Genomic DNA, 26,371 nt, shown 5'->3' with positions numbered 1-26,371 from the left:
AGTGTTCCCTTTGTCATACCCCCTCCATCTTCTGTGTTAGTGGTAGCATTCAAAAAAGATCCATGGGATTTGGGGACAGGTCCTGAAATACATAGAGCAGACTTTTGCCAAGTATTTTGTCTCACCAATAATTCTCTCTTCAACGTTATTACTTCTTTTTGAATATTTCATGCAGCTGTATCCTACTTTATAGAGGAGATATTTCTTTCTTTGACAATGTATTGCAAGATTTACATTTAAAAAAGAATGATTTAAAATGCATTAGGGGAGCTGCTATGTAAAGGAATTCTGGTATAAAATCTTTTGTAAAGCCAGTAAACAGTCCTTAAATTATATTTAGTGAAAGTTGAATTTTTTTATACATTGTATTAGATATCTTAAAGTAATCCTCATATTCTCTTATTAGTTAATATGTACATTTAAAATCCCACTTTAAAAAGCATTTATGTGTTCATTTCTTTCTGTCAGAAGTTAGTGGTTACCGATCTCTGGCTTTTGCAACCATCTGCCAAAAACATTTCTGCTATTAAGCAGTCTGCAAAAGTGCTCATGTGACCTTTTTCCTAGCACCCTATTTCAAGCCTTCTCATGTTTCCATAGACATTTCTTAAGGCATTTCTAACTTTAAGAAATGTGTTTCGTGTAATTTTAATCTACTTACTCTGTTCTTTTTCCCTTTTATAACATTTTCCTCTTTTTAGTTTATCTTTAATTTAATAATAAGAGATGAATTTTATACCCTAGGATTTAAATATCCATTTTTTACCCAAATCATCCATTGTTTAAACAATGAATAGTATCAATAAAATGAATAAATGTAATCAAATGTATTGATTATATTCTCTTCCTGACCCCACCCCTAGCAAATATTTGGAAATAAATTATTTGCTTCCTAGTTTTGGTCTAGCATTTTTAAAAGGTTATAGAAAAGCTGGAGAGAAGAAGAAACAAAATAGTTAAAAGGATAACTGTGTTTTTTAAATTTTTTGATGCATGTAGTTTTATATTTATGCTTTACTCTGGGGGTGCTAGTCAAGCAATTTGTAACAATCAGACAAACTACAAAGACCAAAGATTTATTGAGTGTCAAATCTATACAAAGAGTTGGCCTTAGTTGTCCCAGTATGTGTCTTCTGTGAGGTCATGGGAAGCAAGAATAATTTCAGCACTTGTCAGAAAGTCAGTATTAGATATTTTAGGATAAGAAATATCGGTGATCAAAAATACATAAAATTTCTAAAATACAAAGAAAAGAAAAGAAATTTTCAGACCCTTCATTTCAGGTTCAGGAGCTATTTGGTTAATCTCTTTGGTGATAGATTCATTCATTACATGCAACAATTTAGTATGTGGATATTTTGTGCTAGGAAATATGCTAACATTTAGTGAAACAGATTTGGATAAAGTAAATAATGGCCACTCACTATATGTCATCTTTATAGTTTCCTCTTTTGAGATTTTTTTCCCCCTTGTATTTTCTTTCTAAAGCAATGCATTAAAAAAAGTATATCCAAATTAATTTTAAGTTAGTATCATAAAGAGCGTAATAGCACAGTTGAATTCAAAGTCATCTTGTTACATTGAAAAATAACCCAGAGGTAAATATAAAATTAAAAGGAAGATATGAGGAAAAGTAGATGGCGCTAGTGGGTGGTTAGATGAAGGAAAGGGGTAGTTTATTGATGAGGGCCTAGAAAATGAATGATGGGAAACGTCGGCTCTCAGATTGAATGAGAAAGAAAAGAATGTCAAGGTAGTCCTTTTTTTTTTTTTAAGTTGCTAAGTATGGTTACTGAGTTGGTAAATTTAACAAATGCTGCTTATGTAAAGCACTATTGCAAATAAAAATATGACTAAGACATGGCCTTCTGAAAAGAATCACAGTCCAATAAAAAAATGCTGCAATAGAGCTACAAATATTGTGCAATGTGTGTAAAAAGGGCGAATGACTTTATTGATGGGAATAGGTTGGTGGTCAGTGAAATAACCACAGGGTGCTAAGTGTAAAATATTTTAAAGCCATCTGTATTAGAGCTCTCCAGAGAAATGTTTTAAAGCCATCTAAAGCATCTGACTTATTAAATATGTATTTTTAATGGATTGTTAATATTCACCCAGAATCTTGAAAAGCCTTAAGTTAAAAATGAATTCAAACAAAATAAATCCTCTGAGGCAAAATTTGATTACGCAAGCAACATTATTCTTTTGCTACAAAAAATATATACCTTTTTTTTTGATTTGGGGAAAAGTTTCTAATTTTACTGTACAGTTGTCGCTGTTTCCAAGGGTGTTTGGTTCCAGGACCCCTGTAGATACTAAAATCCACAGATGCTCAAGTCCCTTATATAAAATGGCATAGTATTTGCACATAACCTACACACATCCTCCCACATACTTTAAATTATCTCTAGACTACTTATAATACCTAATACAGTATAAATGTTGTGTAAATAGTTGTAAATACAATGTAAATGCTATGTAAATAGTTGCTGGTACAGGGTAAATTCAAGTTCTGCTTACGGAGCTTTCTGGTTTTTTGTTTTTATTTATTTATGTATTTTTTAAATCAATTAGCTGAGTCCAAGAATGCAGAACCCATGGATGTGGAGGACCAACTGTACTAATTATTTTATTACAAACTATATATTATTAGACTTCATGATCATTCAAAACCACACTGATTATTTTTTTGGCTTCCTGTAGCACTTATTCTTTGTACAGTTGATTTGTTCCCTTGACATCTCTTATATAGTTTGCTTAGGTCCTTTAAAGTTGTAAGCCTTTTGCTGTTTGCCTATATATGTGTGAACTTTTTGAGAACAGCAACTAAGTAACTTGCTTCTTTTTGTCTACCTGGTGCCTGGTACAGTGTAAAATCAAATAAGGCAAGAATTTGAAAATTTGGGATTATCAGTTATTAAATTAGTTAAACTAGGAGGCCTTTAGACTTGAGGTGACTCTAATGCTGTATACCTCTGCAAAGCAAAGCAAAATCTAAGCCTGTAAATGAATGCTTCACGATTATGAAATTGAAACCTAAGGACAACCAATCACAAACAGCCAACCAGGCTTTAAGTTGTAGTCAATCAATAGTATCCTTACTTTACTTCTGCCTTTTCTCTATAGAAGTCTCTCCCTGAGCTCCTGTCAGTGGAGCGTTCCTAACCACTTAAAGTTTGGCACTGTTGGATTGGAATTGATTTCTGCACAAAGTCCAGTTTTTGTTTGTTTGGTTTTTTTTTGCCAGCGCGGCTTTTGGGATCTTAGTTCCCCAACCAGGGATCGAACCTGGGCCCCCTGCAGTGGAAGAGAGGAGCCCTAACCATTGGACCACCAGGGAATTCCCCAAAATTCAATATTTTTTAATATGCCTCAGTTTATCTTTTAACACCATTTAACTATCTTGGTTCCTCTCTTCCACACTTTTCCTAACTTTTCTATAGCCTGTTTTTAAGAAAAAAAAAAAAAAACAAGACGGCAAAGTTCTGCTTAAATAGAAGGCTTTCTTGACATTCCTCTTGGCCCCCTTTGACCATATCCCAGCAGAATTTTATTGTCCCTCTGAACTATCATAGTATCATATATATATTTCTGTCACACCACTTGTTTCAAGGTTGTATAATTTTGTTTTTGTGCCTGCTTCCCAATGGATTTGAGTGTCCCTTGAGAGTAAGAATAATTATATTATTTGCCCTGGTATCTTCCATGCCTAGCACTATGCTAACTAGTCTACTAGTAGATACTCAACAGATGTTTGTTGATTGGATAAATTAATTTAATAAAATAGATTTCTCAAGTTTAATTTCTTTTAGGCAAATTTCATCTGATTTCTAAGTTAGGAAGAGTGGAAAAAAGTGTGGAAGCTCACTGTGGAGCAGTACTTGCTGGACGATGGAATTATGAAGGAACAGCATTAGTTACAGGTAGGTTATCTGCAAAAATGACATTTAAAATGAAATTTTTAAAGAAAAATTTCCAAAGGAACAGAATATTTTCATTTAGCAATAGTGTCTTTCATTGTCTAATAGCAAATAATTGGCACAGTATTGATCTAGACTGCTATATAATGTTATCATTCAGAGTGTCATATTAGTTTTCCTGTATGGCTTATGAAGAATGTTCTGTCAGGAAGGTCTTGGAATGGTCAAGTGTGGGGTAAATAAAACTTTTAATTCTTTAAAATTCTAAAATTCAAAATATTCTCATTTAACTTTACCCCCCTTCCATCTCTTTTCCATCTTCTGCCCTACTGCAGGGATTCTCATCTTCACCTATCATATTAGTTATCTATTATTGTGTAACAAGGTATCCCAAAAGTTAGTGACTTAAGATAGTAAACATGTATTATCTCACAGTTTCTGTGAGACAGGGAACAGTTCAGTTGGGTGGTTCTGTCTCAGAATCAAGAAGTTGGATGGGGCTGCAGTTATATGAAGCCCCATTGGGGCTGGAGGATCTGCTTCCAAGATGGCTCACTCACATGGCTGTTGGCAAGAGGTCTTACTTCCTCTATGACTGTTGCAGGAAGCCTTACTTAGTTCCTTACAACATGGGCCTCTCCATAGGGCTGCTTGAGTGTTCTAACAACATGATAGCTGGAGCTTCTCCCTGAGAGATCCAAGAGAGAGCAAGATGGAAGACACAATATATTTTATGACCCACCGTTGGAAGTCATACTCCATCATTTCCACCATATGCTATTAGAAGCAAGGTACTAAGTATAGACCAAACTGAAGGAGAAAGGAGAGAGAAGTTAAGCTTCACTTCTTAAAAGAAGGAATAACAAAGAATTTGTGGATATATTTTAGAACCACCACACCTATCCCCTGGGCCTTCTGTAGGACTTTTATCAATGAGTTTCTCTTCTCTTGCCTGTTTTTTCGACTTCTCCTTTTCCAGTATTTTTTTTCTTTCCCTTTTTTTTTTCAGCATATAAATGTGTTCAGATGTCATTCATCTTGAAAATTGAGAAAAAAGAAATAAAAATCCCTCCTTTAACAAATAACTCTAGCTACAACTTTCTCTTTCTTTCTTTCCCGTCAGGCAAACTGTTCAAAAGAGTAGTTTATTACTTCACTCCATTCAGTCCCCAACTCACTGGAGTTTGGCTGTAACTCTTCTAATTACACGGAAAACACTTTTCTTAGAATTCTAGGATGGAGACGTCAGTGAAAATGAAAGCATTATTTGAATAATATACTCATAAGTCTTCTAAGATTAGAGGAAAAAAATAATTTTGTCATTGAAGTCAGGCTACTTTCATAAAATTGTTTCAAAGTAATTTCAGTTAAATTTTATATTTAGGAAGCAGTGATATCTAAGTAGAGTACCTCGTGTCTGAATTTTAAATGTGCATTAGTGTAGATACTGCTGATTTTTATATGTAAATTTAATGTTTGCATTTATTTCCTATAGATAAAAAATCAATTCTTTTCTCTTTATAGCTGGAGAAGATGGACAAATAAAAATCTGGTCAAAGACTGGAATGCTAAGATCAACTTTAGCTCAGCAAGGTATGTATTATAATCAATTAAATGTCTTTGCATTTTCCTGTAAAAATAGTCCAATATAGTTAGTCTAATATAGTTCCTCAGGCTGATTTTGGTCAGGTTCAAAACCTGAAATCTCTTATTTCTATTTACACTTTTTCCTCTTACTTTCATGTTGCCTGATGGGCCATGGTAACTGTATTGTTTGAGCCAAGAAATATAAGACACACTCAAACACTTTTTCTTTGTTAGTGAATCTATATAAATGGAGTTATAGGCTAATGATTCTTTTTAAAATAATTCTGAAGCATCATGAGCATATCCTATCTAGAACAGGATTGGGTGTCTAGTTAAGTAAATAATAATAATAGAAAACACTGAGTATCTCCTTACTTAAAAAGTTCTAATTACATCATAATAATAGCACCCTTTCTAAATTATGTTGTACATCTATACTAATGGAGGGGAACAGATACTCTTATGATCCAAAACTTGGTAAACTACAACTACTTAAAGCAGCAGCTTGGTTTTCCATGTTCATTGGGAAGAAGTGCCCATAAAGTCAATCCAGTGGTCATACCTGTTGGGATTTAGATTACGTATGATTTTTTTCCTTGTAGCAGATTTATTTTCCAAATTAGGTTTACTTAGAAACAATAAAGCAGTTTTAATGTTGTCCTGAGCCCATATCAGCTGATCTTCAGAGACAGGTTGCCAAAAAGGTTGCAGATTATTCTTCAGAAGTATATGATAAAGTCATTTTGTGAAGCATCTCTAACAACTGACTTCCAAAAATTTCCAGATTTCATTTTTTCCAAGAGTAAACTCATGTTTACTCTTAGGATATGTTAAAATAGTTACATTTCTTTAGCTACACATCAACCGAATGTTAGCAAAGGTAACCATAAGTAATAGGCAGTAATTATCTCCTGAGGTTAAATCTTTGGTACAGATGATCTCCAAATAGAATATTTATCCATGAGTGGAAAATTTAGAGTTCATAGAAACATTCATCAGTAAATTTGTTAGGGAAAGATGTCAATTTATTGTTGCTTTAGTAATAAAGTATACCTTTAGAAAATAAATTTTATTTTAATCTTCTAGTAGGCATGGGCCTTTACTTTTGGCTTTATAATTTTTGTTAGAGCTAATTATTTGGCATTCTTACCTTATGATGTCTGACTTATAAGCAACTACACAATTCGTTTAGAGATCATCACCACCCCCTTGGAGGAGGGGCTGCAGTTCTTTTCAGCTGCTGCTGCTACTGAGACGTATCCTTTTTTCCTTTCTTTTCTCTTTTGCTAAATATGTTGTCTATAGAAGACACAGATCTTCAGAGAAATTTTGAAAGCTTATCTCATTACCCATTATAATAATCTGAATTCTTGCCTAAGATCCTTCACCAGTGTCCCCCTACGGCTCCTTCTCTTTCTTTAAATTCTTCCCAATCATCTCCTTCCCTTTTATTATCCCTTGGATCTACCATTTTGGACTTTACAAAGTCTAAAGTTGAAACTTAGAATAAGTTGTTTAACATAAACATTGTTAATCATAGAGGGTAGATGACATAGTGCTGTTGGTTCAGTACTATAGTTTACCTGTATAATGGGTCTGGAAACCAGATTGCTACTTATTTTACTCTTACAGAGAAAATGCATTTAGAATTCCCAAACATGCAGAGGCAGTTTGGAAGCCCAATATATTCATAAATTAAGGACTTTTTATACATCAGAAGTCACAATCAGATGGCTTGTGGGCTGAATCTGTCCCACTAGCATGGTGCAGGCCCAACATTAAAAATTAGGATATTTTACATACATATTTGGATTTCTGGTGTCTTGAAAAATTGGAAGAACTGGCAACATTAAGTCTGCTTTCCAGAACAAATACAATCAGCTGGAGTTCAGCAGTGGCTGCTCCATTTTTAGTTGGATTTTAAGCTTCTCTTATTTTTCTTACACTCTACATACTTCACTCATTTATATTACATGGTAGAACACAACATAAATCTCTGAAGGGATTTGAGTTTGCAACTCATATTTTCAATAATAGGGATCATAAAATTTTGATTGTTAGTATGTGCCTTGCAGGGAGCACTTACATCTTTTTAAGTATTAATTTTTAATAGATACTACATTCACATGGTTCAGAATTTAAAGCATAAAGAAGGGTATAAAGTTATCTATTAAATACTACCCATGTCTCTCGTATTACGCCTGTCTTCCAGCCACCCAGCAAACATTCCCAGAGGCAGCTGGTGTTACCATTTTCTTGTGTAGGAAATTTGGTTTTATATGTTCTTTTTTTTTTCCTTTAATAAACAAGTGGTTGCATATTGTATCTACTATAATATGCTCCTTGCTTTTTTTCACTTGAATTGTGAACTGTCTTGGAGGTGGTTTCATATCAGTGAATTAAAATCTTCTTCAAGTTGTTTTCCAAAGTGAATATACCATTTTACATTCCCAGTAGAAATATATGAAGGTTCCAATTTCTTCAAATCTTCAACACTTGTTACTGTCTTTTTTATTACAATCATCCTTGAGTGACTGTAAAATGGTATCTCATTGTAGTTTTGATTTGCATTTCCCTGATGACTAATGATATTGAGCCTCTTTTCATGTGCTTTTTGGCCATTTGTTGGTCTTCTTTGGAGAAATATCTGTTAAAATCCTTTGCACATTTTTTAATTGGGTTGTCTTTTTATTGTTGAATTGTAAGTTCTTTATATATATTCTGGTTAATAGACTCTTATTGGATATATGATTTGCAACTTGGATATGCAACTTCCCAATTCTGTGGGTTTCCTTTTCATTTTCTTGATGATAGCTTTTGAAGCACAAAAGTTTAGATGAAATTCAGTTTATCTATTTTTTTCTTTGATTGTTTCTACTTTGGGTGTTATATCTAAGAAACTATTGCCTAATCCAAAGTCATGGAGACTTGCATCTATAGTTTCTTCTAAGAGTTTTATAGTTTTAGTGCTTACGCTAAATGTATGATCTTTTTTTGGTCTGTGATCGATTTTGAGTTATTTTTTGTGTATAGTATTTATTTTGGAGAGGGATGGGTGGTGCTCTTTTTTATTTTTTCTTCCTCTCAGATAGACGGATAAATAGGATTTTCTTAAAAGCTAAAGTACATATTATGTCTTATAAGATAGGTAATTTTATTATGTATTCATTGGATCATGTAATGGTATTTTACATCAACATTCCAAATAGCTGTAATTTCCTTAACATCAAATGGCTGTGAAACTGCTGACCATTTTTATCCTATTTGAATCTTATTCTTCTCACTCAAGGTTTATGTTAATTATGAGATTAATGAACAAAACTAAATTAGGTAGATTTTATTTTAGTTAACTTATTGGTATTTCAACTGAATAATCTGATACCTTTTTCTAGATTAAGAATTATAAATTCACGATAGAACTATGCTTTTAATTTTTGAATTTTTTTAAATTAATTAATTTTTGGTTGTTTTGGGTCTTTGTTGCTACACACGGGCTTTCTCTACTTGCGGGGTGTGGAGGCTACTCTTTGTTGTGGTGTGCAAGCTTCTCATTGCGGTGGCTTCTCTTGTGGCAGCGCTCTAGGCGCACGGGCTTCAGCAGTTGTGGCACATGGACCCAGTAGTTGTGGCTCGCGGGCTCTAGAGCTCAGGCTCAATAGTTGTGGTGCACGGCCTTAGTTCCTCCACGGCATGTGGGATCTTCCCGGACCAGGGCTCGAACCCCTGTCCCCGGCATTGGCAGGCGGATTCTTAACCACTGTGCCACTAGGGAAGTCCCTAATTTTTGAACTTTTGATCATTGTTGCCACCCACACTTTCCTAATAAGGCATAGATAGACTTCGCCTGTTTTATCTCTGGGAAAAATCATTAGAGAAGTTAAGTTATAATCACATTAACTCTGAAGGAAAAATCCCTAGTTATTTATAAGGTTTGATTTATTATAGGCTACAAATTTCAAGGGTGATTATAAATCTGACCTACTGAGAGCTAAATGCTAAAGGTTCAAGTAAAAAGACCAAGGGAGGTAGAGGTGGGGGACTCCTGGCTTCTTTGAGGAGAAAAGCTGTAAATTTTGGCACAAAAATGAAATAACGTAAGCCTGAATTACTGTAAGACTCAGAATTATGTAAACAATGTTGAAAGCATCCTGTGATTTTTACTACATGTTTATGTTAATTGTACTTATTCCTTGATGAGTAGAAAAATTCCCAAATTCATTTCTTGATGATTGGAGGCAGATATAAAGATAGAAAAGTCATGGTCATCACCTTCTCTTCCAATACAGAAAAAGCATTAATCTTGCTTTTTTTTGGGGGGGTGGGGCAGGGGGTGGAATTTGACTTTGTTTAAAAACTATTCTGGGCTCCCCTGGTGGCGCAGTGGTTGAGAGTCCGCCTGCCGATGCAGGGGACATGGGTTCGTGCCCCGGTCCGGGAGGATCCCACATGCCGCAGAGCAGCTGGGCCCGTGAGCCATGGCCACTGAGCCTGAGCGTCCGGAGCCTGTGCTCCGCAACAGGAGAGGCCACAGCAGTGAGAGGCCCGCGTACCACAAAAAAAAAAAACAAAAAAAACAAAAAATAACTATTCTTACTGGTACCTATCAGGAATTATTTTTCCTTATTAGAGAAAAATAATGTGTAAGCCGAGGATAATTATAATGAAGCTCTATCTTGTGTCACATTGTATATTTTAATTATAGGTTAAAATTGGAAGAGAGTAATACTGCAAACCTTTAAGGACATTTCCCGTATACTATATTCAAATAGAAGAAGGAGATGACAAAACATGGAGCCTGTTTATAATGAATTTGGTAAAGGAAATATAAATAACTGTGACACAAGGCAGAATGTGCTCGTTTCTTTAAGGCATCGTGGGAGGACAGGAAAGCAGAAATGAATGCTTTGTGGGGAGAGAAAGTATCAGAAAGGCTTCCTGGCAAATACTGCAGCATCTTTTAATTAGGCTTCGAAGGACAAGGAAATTAGGAAGGATAAAGAAATGGGCTTGTTGGCAATGAAGTGGAGCTGTGGAAGAAATTAGATGATCAGACGCACAGAGGCAGAATGGCGTGAGCCATGGAAGTCAGGTGAGCAACCCGCTTGGGCCAGGGTGTAGGCTCTGTGAGGGATGGTACTGCCAGAGGGACCAAGACACTGATATTCGTAGATGCTAAATGAAGGAGGTTAGTTTATTCTATAAGCATATAAAATCTTTAAAAAAATGAGCAGGATAGTAAGAGATAAAGTCTTCCTTTTTAGGAAGATTACCTTAGCAGTAATACGTAGGATAAATTAGAAGAGATAGAGGTTAAATTGGGGTCGCTGGTATGGAGGTTACTGAAATGTTTTATGCTATTGTGCAGTAAGGCTTGAACAGAGTCAGTGATGAGGGTAGTTGAAAAAAGTGAATAGTTCTCAGTGGCTAAGAGGAATGGATAATCCTGTAAGAGGTGAAGAATTCAGAGGAAGAAGAAGTGAGGGGATATGTGTGGAGGGATGATATATGAATATATAGAGTTTGAAGTTCTGGCATGTCTTTGGGGCAAGTGGAAATGTGTTAGAGCTCAGAAGTAAAGGCTGAAATATTATTGTGAGTGTCAGTTACAGAAAGGTGAAAGGTGAAGCTATGGAGGAAGTTGAGATCCCCAAGGGAGAGGTGGCTGAGGCTAGAAACTAAAGAAACAAATGCCTTCATTTCAGCTTTTTTCTCTGTATTGACCCAGTGACATACACAACCAAAAAGTTGTTTTTTTGAGGAATAAATCCCACTCGATATTACTTACTTGTTAATACATGTCCCTACAACTAGAATGAAAGGGAAATAATTCTTTGTTTTTGAATTCTTAATGATTTGGCAACCAAAAAACTTGAGTGTCTACTCCCATGCACAACACAATAACAAATGGTTGCTTATTGCATTACAAAGTAGTAGTGGTAGTAGCTAACAGGTCGTGCTTATAGAGTGCCAAACTCTGCTCTAAGTTCTTTACTTACACTCACAAGGTGTAGACCTATACTGCACTCAAGGCAAAGGTAGCTAATGCTTCATTGTAATAGTGAGAGTTTGTTTCAAAATCATTCTTAAAAGCATGCAAAAACAACATTTTTTAGGGGATACCTTTTAGTATGAATGTGAAAAACATGGTATATTTGACCATGTACTTCCTTAAAACAATTGAAATACATTTTTGTCTCCTTTTCTGTGGTTTAAAATGCCTTCAACAAGTTGAAAGAATTTAGATAATTTGTTTTACAGAGAGATAAGGGTCTGACATTTAACACAACCCCAGGTGCATGTGGTTTCTTAAAAAATGTCAAAAAGGTCACATGATCTTAATGTACAAAGTCAGAAAAACAAGATCTTTTTGAGTGTCTTAAATGAAATGGAGCGTAAATAAAAATTCCCAAAATAAAAACCAAGAAATTAACTATTATAAAACTACTTTTGTTTTTTGTCCATTTTTGTTAATAAAGAAATTAATAACATCTTATTATATAATTTGCTAAACTTTTTGTTGTCAAGTTTTTTAACCTGAAGGCTATATTATTATTTCCATACTGACTTTGCAAAGTGAAGTGTAGCATTGGGAGTAATTCAGTGCTTCAGTAAATACATTTTTAAAAAACATTTTAAATACTAAAGATTTGTTTCAAATGCTACTGAGATGGATTTTTAATAATAGAAATCATTTTCTCTGTGAAGCTAATTCATCCACTTTCAATATGGCCTTCTCCAGAACCACCCAAATCAGAAGTTGTATAGCAATAAAAACATATATACAGGAGTTTCACACTTAACATTTTATTATAAATATAAATAATGAATATAAGGAAGAGTTCTCTTAGTTCTTGATGTTATATTCATTTATTTATTCATTCATTCATTTATTGATTGATTGATTATTTTTGGCTGCATTGGGTCTTCGTTGCTGCACAGGCTTTCTCTAGTTGTGGTGAGCGGGGGCTACTCTTCGTTGCGGTGCATGGGCTTCTCATTGCGGTGGCTTCTCTCGTTGTGGAACATGGGCTCTAGGTGCACGGGCCTCAGTAGTTGTGGCACGCGGGCTCAGTAGTTGTGACTCACAGGCTGTAGAGCGCAGGCTCAGTAGTTGTGGCGCATGGGCTTATTTGCTCCACGGCATGTGGGATCTTCCCGGACCAGGGTTCGAACCCGTGTCCCCTGCACTGGCAGGCTGATTCTTAACCATCGCACCACCAGGGAAGTCCGTTATATTCATTTTGAATATTGGTGGTTAGGAAGCTGGAACTTCCTTAGCTATTGATCTTATTTAGGATTGCTTATTTATCATAAGTAACTCTATATTTGTTTTTTGATTGAAGGAATGTGGTTAAAAAACCACATGCTGTAACAAAGGAATTACTTAAATTTTCCTCTATAAGCCTATTTCGTTTTATTCTATAAATTACTATACCTGTTTCTTTAACAGCATTGTTGTTTAAAAAATTGTTTCATAAGCAGGAAATGAATAATCTCCATGTCCTAACAGGAGAGATAAGTATTCTGAAGATTTATAAGGTTTATAAACAAGGAAATGGTGACAGAGTTGACTTAATGGGGCCACAAATTCAATGTGAAAGAGGACATAAGAGTCCCTAACTCCTCATCCTATACCCCCAAACCATGCCTTTTACCACAACTAAAGGACTAGAGTCACATCCTGTATAACTCAATGGGAGCTGTGTTTACTGAATTATTTCCTTGGGGGTAGATGTTTGTCATAGTTTTGTATACACTCAGGAAACTGTTATTTTACTGAGTGTATTCATGAAGATTTGATAGTCTATAATTAAAATACATAAATTTACTTTTTTTGCACAATACTTACAACTATAATAATGGAAATAAAGAAGGCACCTATAATTCTACCACTGTATCAAATAAGCTTTCCTCTCTTATTCCCTTACTGTCCTCACCAAGAATCACGTTTGGAATATCTGAAATTTTGATTTACATTTTCTGGGGAGTTTATTACACTTGAACTCTGTTCATTTGGAGATTTACTTTGAAGCCCAGGTCAGCTCCTGGCTACTCCCAGAGAATGTTTCAAGAGAATATACTTACTAAGTTTAGAAGAAGTACCCTCTGAGGTCAGCCATCTCATTGGTCATCTGTAGGTTCCTCTGATACAGGACAATCCTAGATGTCACCGACTGAACAGGATGTTTAGACCCAATATAATATCTAACCTACACCATGAAAGGAATGCTTCAGGAGTTTTTTGGACTAGGTCTAAATCAGACTTTCTAAGTCCTATAAACCACTGAGACTTGCTCACAGTTGAATTACGTTCTGGTTGGGAAAAAAATGGCACTAAAGGAGTAGGGTGCCACTTAAACACAGCATTTATCTTTCTGAAATTTACTCCCTGTTGATTACTGATTACTCCCTGTTGATTAGCATCAGTTGGGTTTTCCATTTAAATAAACAAATCTTACTGATTGCTTATAAATCCTCAGATTCAGATTTCATTTTACTGAGAATGTAAATTACTGAAAGATTTATTCAATCATTACATAAAGTCAACTGCTACAATAGTCTGACTTAGGAATCCTAGACAATTTTTAAAAGCTTTGTTTTATAAATATAAATAGGTTAATATTTCATAGATTAATTATATGACCTTGATTCACTTCTCTAATGAACAGGTTCTAATGAATAGGTAACTGGGTCAGACAGTGGAGCACAGATAATTTAATGCCCTCAATTGATATGATATTCGTTATTTATTTAAAAATTAAAAAAAAATTTTAAATTAATTAATTAATTTTATTTTTTTTACCGGTACGCGGGCCTCTCACTGTTGTGGCCTCCCCGGTTGCGGAGCACAGGCTCCGGACGCGCAGGCTCAGCAGCCATGGCTCACGGGCCCAGCCGCTCCACGGCATGTAGGATCTTCCCGAACCGGGGCACGAACCCGTGTCCCCTGCATCGGCAGGCGGACTCTCAACCACTGCGCCACCAGGGAAGCGCTTTAATTTATTTTTTTAAAGATTTATTTTGTTTGTTTTTAATTTTCCCCATTTTCATTGAAGTATAATTCATGTACAGTGAAATGACAGCTCTTTTTTAAAAAATAAATTTACTTATTTTATTTTTTAATTTTTGGCTGCATTGGATCTTAGTTGCAGCATGCAGGATCTTTTTTTATTTGCGGCATGCTGACTTCTTAGTTGTGGCATGAATGCGGGATCTAGTTACCCAACCAGGGATCAAACTCGGGCCCCCTGCATTGGGAGCACGGAGTCTTACCCACTGGACCACCAGGGAAGTCTCCAGGATAATGTCTCTTAAGAAGCCAACAAAGAAATATTCTCCAAACTAATGATAATAAAGAAAAGAAGTCCAAATTTAGTTGAGGTGTACCTTTTTACCAGTTGGTTCCCAGGAGAGTTGGCTTAGTCAACCACAAGCTGAAGGCACAAAAGCAAAAGTCGAATGTTGCCACTGGAGCACACTGCTAGGGAATGAAGACTCAAGTGTTGAGCCAGTGAATGATCTTGGTGGGGCTGCTGCAGTGTTTTCACTGTTGCTGGTAAAGGGACTTACCCTGGCAGGAAGCTAATGCCCCAGGGTCTTCAGAGACCTATTTTGATGAATAGAGTCGCCTTGCTGAGGCCAGACATTCTCAGATAGTCCTCACGATTCTGGATATTTATAGTCTAAATGTCCCCTCGCCATAGTTGCTTATTCATTTATTCTTATTGATCAGCTGCCAGTGGTGCACCTCAGCAGCTGAGCTACAGAGTGCTTCATCAGCAGCCTCAGATGTCCATGATGATCTCCTGACACAACACCTTCACTCTTATAGCAAAACAGCTTTCCTTATAAAAACAACTTCATTCTTAGGTCAAAACAACTTCATTTTGTCGTGAACGAGTGGATTTGAAATCATATCAAACCACTACACAAGAGTTGTTGATGATGGGAAATGATAAATGATGACTTTTCTGATACCTCTTTATATCTTAACATAATGAAGTATATTTATTTTACATGTTTCCATAGAACACTCTCGAAGTCCTAAAAGCTCCGTATTTTCTCAGCAAGATCAAAATTAGTAAAAAATATAGTTTATCAATTGCTCACAGTAGATTTTCAACAGTCAGTCTTAACCTGGTCTATGTTTCAGTAACAGGCTATATACTGCAGTTTGGGTGGGCCAGTGAATAAGGAGGAAATGAAATGACACCCCAAATTGCTTTTTTGATTTTCCTAACCATCTCCCTTTTATAAAGCATAATGATTAAAGTTTATCAGGTTTTTTTCTTTTCCTTTTTACAGGAACACCAGTGTATTCAGTAGCATGGGGCCCTGATTCAGAAAAGGTTCTTTACACAGCAGGCAAACAGCTGATCATTAAACCTCTTCAACCAAATGCTAAAGTTTTACAGGTACTTCTCAGGCATTTGTAAATTGTTATTGGGGTCTGCCAGACTGCTAAGTGAGAGGTCACTTTCTTAGGAGTCCCTTTTTTCTGGGTGGTCTTGTTATAGTTGAAGCTCTTAAGTGAGTGGTTTTACCGGCCTTTGTTACAGAACAGGGGATATCTGGTTATGTTTCCAACGAGGTTCACTTCCCCCTTTTTCCAACTCACATTATACCAGTAAGTCATAAATGTGTTCTGAGTTACTAAATTATCACATGATTTGGCATAATAGCCATCTTTAAATTGAAGAGAGTCAACCTAACATGTATAGATTTGAGACAAAACAGGACTAAATCATAAAACTTTAAGAGGTTGTTTAGACTGTATTTTTTATCATCACCTCTAGTGTCCTCCTCCTCCTCCTCCTCATTGTCTGTTCAGTACCCTTGAGCTTTCTCTAAGACCCTAGAATTCTTTTAGTATTTTTAGAGTGGAGGGGGAGTCAATGTAATGTTTAGAACAATTGGGTATATATAATTTTACCAATTATAGGGAAGCAAAACAATAGTGGCAGTTAAGACAGGTCAGGGGAGGACAAATTAATGAAAAACCTTTAAGCCTATATCCAGGATTTTGATGTTTGATTTCAGTGCAAAGAGGCAGAATCATTTTCTTCATATTTTGATAATGACACAGTGTAGTGTGGGTAATAAGATTACAGGCTTTGGAGTTAGTCACCTGGGTTCAAATGTTCACTTACTTATATGTGACTTTAGGCAAGTTATAAAATATCTTAGAGCCTCAGCGTTCTCATCTCTTAGATGTGATGCTAATACCTACTTGATAGGAATGTTGTGAGGATTAAATGAGTTAAATTGCAAAGTGCATGGGACAGTGCATATAATCAAAATATTGAGTGCACACAATGAAGAGTAGTTATTGTTGATAGTGAGGTGTTATTATATCATCTCTACCTTTCAGTCAGCCCTTAATAAATTAGAGCCATGGAGGCCAGTTAAAAGGTATAGAATGACCACATCCTGGGTAAGGGATTTGGTGCTGGAGATTGACTGGCTACAGCAGGTATAAAAAGTGTTTTAAGAAGAAGCATTAGGTTTAACAGTGAGTAGATGTAGAATTTGGAGAGTAAGGATATAGAAATGGCTTTGAGATTCCATATTATGTAGATTATGTAGATTATGCTATACATATTCCACACAGTCATCATGCACTTACAGTTTTACTACCTGCAGAACACTCTGCTAAGAACTGTGGAACAACAGAAAGAGAAGAATTTGGGCAAAAGGAATAAGCTAGGAAAGAGGACTGGCTCTGACTGCCTTTAGTCAGAGTCCTTCTAATACCACTTATATTCTGAAAATGTGTTTTGAAATCATACAGCAAAAGCAGGCCAGATGAATCGTTTAGTTTATAGCTATGTGATTTGTTAAGATACCTGTAATTAGGCATATGTAAGTGAAACTCAGGAAGATGCTTAAATCATCATTGATAAATTATCGTTCTGTGGCTTGGTAAAACCTTTGGCCCAGGAGGTAGTGGAGTGAAAGAAAAGTATCCATTGCCAAAATTCAGCTAGAGTGGAGAAGGGGTTAAAGTATAATTAGTAACTTCGTGCAAATCTTCTATTCCTTTTGGAAAATTAAAACTGCAGCAATTCTCCTTGGGCATAAACACATGCTCAAATTTGGATTATTCACAAAAAAGAATGCTTACTTAATTCTTGCTTGTAGAATACAGTTCAAAAGTATATATCTCATTTCCCTTAAGAGCTTTAGGGACTCTTCTAGAGACCCAGAACTTGGTTTCATAGTGAGGAGACTTCTGTTTAGTTAGTCATTCAGTGGGAATGTAGTGCATACTTACTATATCCTAGGCGCTATGCTGGGGTGTAACGTATTAAAAGTGAAACAGAACATAGTTTCTGCCTTCTGTGAAGAGCTCACGATTCAAAGGAATTTTACAAAATGCCTAATACATTAAGAAATAATTGAAAACTGTCTATGTATTACATGTAATATGTGAATATATGTAATGTATAATTGATATCCTAAATTATAGTACAAGGAAAATTTAAACCATATTTTGTTCCTAACTTTTTTTATTTATTTGTTTGTTTAATTTTTGGCTGTGTTGGGTCTTCGTTTCTGTGCGAGGGCTTTCTCTAGTTGTGGCGAGCGGGGGGCACTCTTCATCGTGGTGCGCGGGCCTCTCACTATCGCGGCCTCTCGTTGCGGAGCACAGGCTCCAGATGCGCAGGCTCAGTAGTTGTGGCTCACGGGCCTAGTTGCTCCGCGGCATGTGGGATCTTCCCGGACCAGGGCTCGAACCCGTGTCCCCTGCATTGGTAGGCAGACTCTCAACCACTGCGCCACCAGGGAAGCCCTGTTCCTAACTTTTGAATATGGAAAATATTATTTTTGTAGTTTAAAAATGAAACTCTTGAGAATCTCTGCATGTGTGTATCTCTATATATCTCTATTTTGTTATTTTTGTCTTTGCAGTTTATTTTAGGACATTGGATTAATTTAGTAGTAAATTGTGAAAATTATTGCTTTATCAAAACGTTCATTTTTGACAGTGTATTTTTATGTATCTGAATAAAACAAGCTATGAATTATTGCTTATTCTTAGGGCTTATTTGACCCTAATTTGATGGTTTTTTTCTGTATACATTAAGAATAATAGATTTTCCCGGGAAGGCTCTGTAGAGAGAAAACCCTTAAAATCAGTCACTCTTTGAAACAAAGTTAGTTGGTTCAGACATTAAAATGTATCTTATAGTCTTCAAGAAAAATTAATTCTTTTTCAGTTATATTATTCTGCTTAAACCTAGTGAAAGATTAATGGCTTTTAATTATGTGTGTGGTTAATATCTAAATGAGCACATAAATTATATTTAAGATCAAGAAGACATCCACGCTTAATTTCTAGATCGCCAATTTTGGGGTGACTTAGATATATACACAAATATGTATGCATTCTATATATGTGTAGAATATATATCTGTGGGAAACCTTTTGTTATATGGTAAATGCAGCAGAATTTTCTCAGAGTAGTTAGTGACTACTCCAGGGACATGAAGGTAAAGAGAATGAAGCTTAGGGGAATGTACAGAAGAGAATGAAGAGAGTGCTAAAGAGAATGTTCATGTAGTAGAAGTTTTTTTTTAAAAATAAAAGAATTAGTAAACAAGAATGAAGGCAGTATCAGTAACGAGATCAACTGTGCAAAGGGAGCAAAATTTGGATTCAAGTAAGTTTTGGAGTACATAACATATTCATTCCATTATTATCACACAGATGTCAAGCTTGGAACAGTTCAACAGCAAGTGATTTTCCATCTGGAGTCCAGGCAATTGAGGAAATTGATAAGGATGTGAGTTATATAGTAGATGTCATAGTGCAAGGTGCTTTTCATTAGTTTAAATTGGAAATGAAATAAGCATAATGGTTATGAAAGGAAGATAGGAGTCTTCTTCAGGAAGAAGACAAGAGAATCATTAGAAAGAGGCAAAATGCCTTTTCTTATTTAAAAAACTTTTCAGTGCTCTTGAAGTTATAATAAATATCTTATTTTTTTCTCATAGTGGAAAGCTCACGATGGCATTATTTTAAAAGTAGACTGGAACTCAGTCAATGATTTAATTTTATCTGCTGGCGAAGACTGTAAATATAAGGTATGTAATGTTTGAATACTGTTTGAATTTATCACCTGGTTGAAAGAATCGAATTTCGGTGAAAAGTATTTAGCATATAAGAGTATTCTTTTAGTCCTTCTCTTTAGCCATATCTTTTAACTCTAATAATTTAGCAAATTGTTATTTTATAATTTTCAGCATTTTGAAGTGTTGCCTTTCTAATTTGGCCTATTTCATTGACCTATAGAATTTTTTTTTAATTTACCATTTTAACCATTTAAAAAATATTTATTTGGTCACATGGGGTCTTAGTTGTGGCACGCAGGCTCCTTAGTTGTGGCATGCGAACTCTTAGTTGCGGCCTGTGAACTCTTAGTTGCGGCACGCATGTGGGATCTAGTTCCCTGACCAGGGATCAGACCTGGGCCCCCTGCATTGAGAGCGTGGAGTCTTATCCATTGCACCACCAGGGAAGTCCCTGACCTATAGAATTTGATTTAATGAGTAGCAACATGAAAACAACTCCTAGTTTTAAAAAGTCAGTCTTGGGCTTCCCTGGTGGCGCAGTGGTTGAGAGTCCGCCTGCTGATGCAGGGGACACGGGTTCGTGCCCCGGTCCGGGAGGATCCCACATGCCGCAGAGCGGCTGGGCCCGTGAGCCATGGCCGCCGAGCCTGTGCGTCCGGAGCCTGTGCTCCGCAAGGGGAGAGGTCACAACAGTGAGAGGCCCACGTACCACAAAAAAAAAAAAAAAAAAAAAAAAAAGTCAATCTTAACTGGTTTATTAATCATTAATCAGCTTCAGACCAAAATAATTTATGAGGAAGAATAAGATTTAAGTTAACTATAGTTAAAGGGAATTTACTGAAATAAATACTTTCAGGGAAAGTTGATAGAGCACTTACTGGACAAAAAAATTTAAGCAAAATACTGAACATCTCAAAACTTTATTATTAAATTTAAAAGGGTTAAAATGGGTAGTTTTTTTTTTTTTTTTTTTTTTTTGCGGTATGCGGGCCTCTCACTGTCGTGGCCTCCCCCGTTGCGGAGCACAGGCTCCGGACGCGCAGGCTCCGGACGCGCAGGCCCAGCGGCCATGGCTCACGGGCCCAGCCGCTCCGCGGCACATGGGATCCTCCCAGACCGGGGCACGAACCCGCATCCCCTGCATCGGCAGGCGGACCCTCAACCACTTGCGCCACCAGGGAGGCCCTAAAATGGGTAGTTTTTATGATTAATTAAAGAGTTAGTAAAATCTGAAATTATCATGATGATACCAATAACATTTTGGGGGCAGATATTTAGGTTTCCAGACAGCTTCCCTACCCCCACCTTGCCTTGTTGGATAGTAAAGACATGTAATTGCTAATATTATAAAGTGATGACTTCTAAATCTTTACTTGATACTTTACTAGAAGCTACAAACTTGTTTGTAATAACGTGGTGACTTATAAAAGATTCTTTTTAATTTGTTTTTTGTAGGTATGGGATAGCTACGGCCGCCCTCTGTATAGTTCACAACCTCATGAGCATCCTATTACCTCAGTTGCCTGGGCTCCAGATGGAGAATTATTTGCTGTTGGATCATTTCATACTTTACGCTTGTGTGATAAAACTGGGGTAAGTTATAGTGGTAAGCAATCACAGATGTGCTGTCATAATGCACAACACACCTGGTTCTCAATCTTTAAAAAACATTTTCAGTGATGCATTTGACTGCATCTTTCTAGTTTGTCTTCTTAATATACTGGTTCAATCAATTCCAGATTTATGGGACCATATAAACTCTTTAAGTTCAATCTGAAGATTGGGTATGTTCTCTACTATCTTTCTGGAAATACTTATTTTAAGCATGGTTGTGAAAGATGGTAAAGTGTTAAAATTTATGCCCAATCAATATAGATTTGAACCTTTTTTTGAACCTTTTTTTTTTTTAACTGTCAATATGTTTCATACAAAAGTTTTTGTTGCATATTTTTGGTAAGGAATTGCTACTAAATTTTTTAAATGGTCATTTTAAAACCAAAGGATTCATATTTGAATGTGTGTGAGATTTTTCCCTCACAAGAGAATATGCCCTCTATACAAATTCTGTTTAGAACTTAGGCAAACAGCCAAGTTCAACAGTATTTACCCACTGTACTTGAAGAATGAATTGTTTCATCAAAGTGCTCCAGAGGTGGCAGCATTATATGACTGGGGCTATTCCATACTGTTCCTAACTATGAGGAAATCACATAATTTTTCTGTGGCTTATTTTCCTCAAATGCAAAACAGGACAGTTAATTTAGAATTCTTAGAGCTTTTTAAATGACCTATTAAGTTTTCTGGTTGCTTGTTTTTTATCATATGAAATATAAAGTCCTCTGCCTGACTTTGAAGCTGTCTGAAACCTGGTGCCATAAAACCTCTTGTCTTTTCTCCCCATAACTCTCTAATTTGTATCTGTTTAAATCAGACTCATGAATCTTCTCTGCCCCTCACTAGCGTCCTCATCTTCTCTTTTCTTGGAATGCTCTCATCTCTTATACTTAATGAGTTCTTCCTATTTTTTAAGGCTCACTTCATATTTGACTTCTTTTCATGATACCTTCCATAGATAAAGTTTATTTATCTATTTTTCTAACTTCCTCTCACCTAGATCTCTTTTCTTAGTTTTAACATAAGGATGTTAAGTTAGACCATCTCATTTTCATCTGATTTTCTATCAATGATTCTCAGCCTATAGAATATATATTCTCATTTTCACAGTGTATTATACTCTTATATCATCCATTTTAGTTTTATGTATATTATTTTTGACTCCGTAGATAGTTTATAAGATCCAATAGCTTAATGATTCTCTATTATCTGTACAACGCAGTAGATATTCAGTAATTCACTAATAAGTCAATTTAAGCATAATAATTTAAATTTGCCATTTTGATGAAAATATTTAAAAATTTAAAAAACTTGGGGCATTGAACTGATCTGAATAACTGAATTAAAGATTTACTTAATTAACACCAAACCTATTTTTAGAATGTCAACTATTCGGGAAAAGTAAATTTTCTAAAAGAATTTTGTTCTTACCTTGTTCAACTGAATAGACTGAATATATTGTAATAATTTTTTAAGACTTGAGATTAACATTTTAAACATATTTTCTTTTATTCAGTAGATATCAAATATATACTAGTCATCAGAGAGTATTTTGGAAACTGGGGATGGGAAGATGTAAAGATTTTCACTCAAGTTGTTGACAGTCTAGTGGAGAATCAGACTATAAGACTGTGTCAGGGGCTTCCCAGGTGGCGCAGTGGTTGAGAGTCCGCCTGCCGATGCAGGGGACACGGGTTCGTGCCCCGGTTTGGGAAGATCCCACATGCCGCGGAGCGGCTGGGTCCGTGCGCCATGGCCGCTGAGCCTGCGCGTCCGGAGCCTGTGCTCCTCAACGGGAGAGACCACAGCAGTGAGAGGCCCGCGTACCACAAAAAAAAAAAAAAAAAAAAAAAAAGACTGTGTCAGTGCTATACATGAGGTTGCTGTGTGCAAGCACAATAGAGGAGTGACAGAGCCTAACTCTGCCAGTGGGACACTGACTGAGAGCTGAGGCTTGAAGAATTAGTAGTTCTTCAAGGAGACATGGTGGGAGAAGAGAGTTGTAGGCAGAAGGAACCTCTTGTGCATCAAAGTATGGTGCTTTTTGTGCAATGTCAATAAGATTTTGCATGGGATGTTACCAGGAGATAATACAGAAAAGATATTCTCAGACCAGATCTGTGTTTGCCATCTAAAAGAGTCTAGATTTTACTACTTTAAAATCTAGTTATTTTATGTGGAGCCCCCTTAGGGGTTACTGTGGTGTAGAAAAGAGGTGAGGCGGTTGAGCCCCTTGTCCTCCTCCACCCAGAAAAGCTCTACATTAATCAGCTTTGATATTTGAGCATCCAATATAAGATTTCCTTTGAGCAGCTAAAACAATGAAGTTGGAAAATCAATATGTTAGTTAGTAGAGAGCCATGGATGGTGGGTAGTAACATGATAATATTCAAATATTGGAAATATTGATTTGGTATCAGGAACAGTGGTGCAGAAGAGGAAACAGAACATGTAAAGGCAAAGAATTATTGTTTGTCAGACAAATTAAAATGTCAGTGAGGTTGTAGTAGTTTGGGTTTTATCCTCAGGGCAGTGGTGAGCCATGGATCCATGTTAAGTGACCTTTTAGATGTGGAATTTTAGGGAAGCATACTGTGAGGTCAGCAGGGACGTTGGATTAGAGGGGAGGTAGACTGAAGGCAGGATGGCTAATTAGAGGCTATTGCAGTAGTACAAGAAAATAATGTTAGCCTGAATAATAGGGAATAGCAGTGGGGATGGAAAGAAGTGGACAGGTTTAAGGGATAAATTCTTGCTATAAAAAGTGGGAAGAGGGCTTCCCTGGTGGCGCAGTGGTTGAGAGTCCGCCTGCCGATGCAGGGGACACGGGTTCGTGCCCCGGTCCGGGAAGATCCCACATGCCGCGGAGCGGCTGGGCCCATAAGCCATGGCCGCTGAGCCTGAGCATCCGGAGCCTGTGCTCCGCAACGGGAGAGGCCACAACAGTGAGAGGCCCGCGTACCGCAAAAATAAATAAATAAATAAATAAATAAATAAATAAATAAAAAAGTGGGAAGAGTCAAGAATAATTATTTGGATTTCAACTTGAGTACCTCACTGTCTTGGTGCTGGCCTGAGGATAATGTCCTCTTATGGTATGGTATAATTTGTGCTGGCTTTGTGCAATATAATTTTATTCGATCCCTGTGTAATCATTACAGTAATAAATCAAGTTACCTAAATTTCAGAGTTCATAAGTATCACCTGGGCGTTGCTAAAATACATATTCTTGAGCCCCCATTTGCAATGTAATTAATCAAAATTTCAGGAGAATGGGGTCCAGAGAGTTGTATTTTTAAGAAGTTCCCTGGTTATCCTCAGATCATACTGGAAGGAACACTTAAAACATGTGAGATGTTTGATAGTCCTTCTCAGTTCTGAGAGTGATAATGCTTGCCCTACTGTAGAAAAAATACTTTTATTTTAGAGATGAAATAGTAAATGTCAATGACAGTGATACCAAAAGGGTAGTCTAATTGAAAAGATAAACAAAAAAAACCTCATATAGTAATTTATTCTTCTGATTCTTCCTTAGCATCTGCTTCATTTAAAATTACTTTGTGGATATAATTATTTTATCTCTCATAATCTGTTACTTAAAGTTATATAATTAATAGTAACAGTCATTTATCCATGAGCCATATTTTATGTCAGAATTTCAGTATTAGATATTATAAGAATCTTGTCCTTAGGAATGATCTATACCCTATCATTTTGCTACAGGGAAAATGTTTATAGTATATGAGTAATGTGTGTGATGATATTGTCTCAACTTTATAAATTGATTCTTTCAAAATAACTGGTTTTAAATACTATTGGAGCATTTACATTCATTGAATTACCAGTGGATTTTTTTGTTTTGTTTTACTTCTGTTGTATATTTTCACAGAAAATATTTGGAACTCTTGCAATTATTTTTTCTTTTTGCATGATTTTTATTAACTTTATAATATCTCCCTTCATATGATTATCATTTAGACTTTATGAGTTATTTGATTAAACTACGTTCTGTCTATTCCTAGAATGGTGTCTAGAAATAGATATGTATGTTGATTTGTTCAAAACTTTCTGGAGGATAATTTGACATTGTATGTTGGAGCCCCAAGAAATGTACATATACTGTACCTCCACCCAGCAACTCCAGGTCTAGGAATTTATCCTACAGAAATAGTAGGATAAAGAATGCTCAATGTGGAATTTCCCTGGCAGTCCAGTGGTTAGGACTCGGTGCTTTCACTGCTGAGGGCCTGGTCAGGAAACTAAGATCCCACAAACCATGCAGCGTGGCCAAAAAAAAAAAAAAGAATGCTCAATGAAGTGTTATTTATAGTTTAACAAATGAAAAGCAACCTAAATCTCCAACATTAGGACATTATTTAATTATGGAATATAATTATTATGATGATTGTTATATAGCTATTAAAAGTGATAATCTGCTTTCATAATGCCATGAAAAGATTTTTAAGATATATAGTCAGAAAAATGTTACAAATTTTATGCATAGGATGGTCCTATTTGTGTAAAGATATGTGTCTATATATGAACAGAAAAATAGGCTGACAATATAACACATTTTAACAATGGTTATCCCTGGAGTTTGAAGTGATAGGTGATTTTTTTTCGTAACTGCATTTTCTAAAATTTTCAAATAAAAGATATGCTTTGTATAATTTTTGAAGAGGGAAAAAACTAGATTTATCCTTTATTTTGCTTGCAAAATTCATTGGATTCTCTAATCATGTAATTCAGTTTTCTTTCCTTTTTAAACAAATGTTGAGTTTTGAAGCTATTTAATTTATATGTATATATAATTAAAACATGGAAAATTGTTTTTAAGGTGATATAGAACATATACATCTTTATTGGGAAGTAATTCTGTTCACTAAGATATAAATGCTATAAGCATTTTGAGTCAAAACCAAATTACCTACTGCACAATTACTTCCTGCACATCTTTTTAAAAAATGCCAAGCAGACATTCCCCTTGTGGAGTTTACTTTCTTGTTGCTAAGACAGGTATTAAGTGATTAATTACCCACTCAGTTATTTAATTACAGTTGTAATAAATTTTACAAGGAGGTACAGGCTGTTCCTAGTAATGAGAACTAATCTATTTGGAGGGTCAAGGCAAGTTCGTATGGTGAAAGGTAAGAAGGGCAATGCTTATTGAGATTC

General features: G+C 35.9%; 1 protein-coding gene across 2 annotated transcripts in view; it reads left to right on the top strand.

The window, feature by feature from the left end:
- Positions 1-26,371, top strand: part of IFT80 (intraflagellar transport 80) — a 109,684-nt gene that overhangs the window by 22,462 nt on the left and 60,851 nt on the right. For both annotated transcript variants that reach the window (XM_060100004.1, XM_060100003.1), the window contains 5 exons: positions 3,813-3,923; positions 5,445-5,513; positions 15,813-15,922; positions 19,505-19,594; positions 21,038-21,175. In XM_060100004.1, coding sequence (XP_059955987.1) covers positions 5,486-5,513; positions 15,813-15,922; positions 19,505-19,594; positions 21,038-21,175 — 366 coding nt within the window. In that variant the 5' untranslated portion in view covers positions 3,813-3,923; positions 5,445-5,485. The remainder of the gene's footprint in view (positions 1-3,812; positions 3,924-5,444; positions 5,514-15,812; positions 15,923-19,504; positions 19,595-21,037; positions 21,176-26,371) is intronic.

The sequence above is a fragment of the Mesoplodon densirostris genome, chromosome 5, assembly GCF_025265405.1.
Source record: "Mesoplodon densirostris isolate mMesDen1 chromosome 5, mMesDen1 primary haplotype, whole genome shotgun sequence".
Lineage (NCBI taxonomy): Eukaryota > Metazoa > Chordata > Mammalia > Artiodactyla > Ziphiidae > Mesoplodon > Mesoplodon densirostris.
The sequence above is the reverse complement of the archived record's forward strand: the minus strand, read 5'-3'. Positions and strand labels throughout refer to the sequence as shown.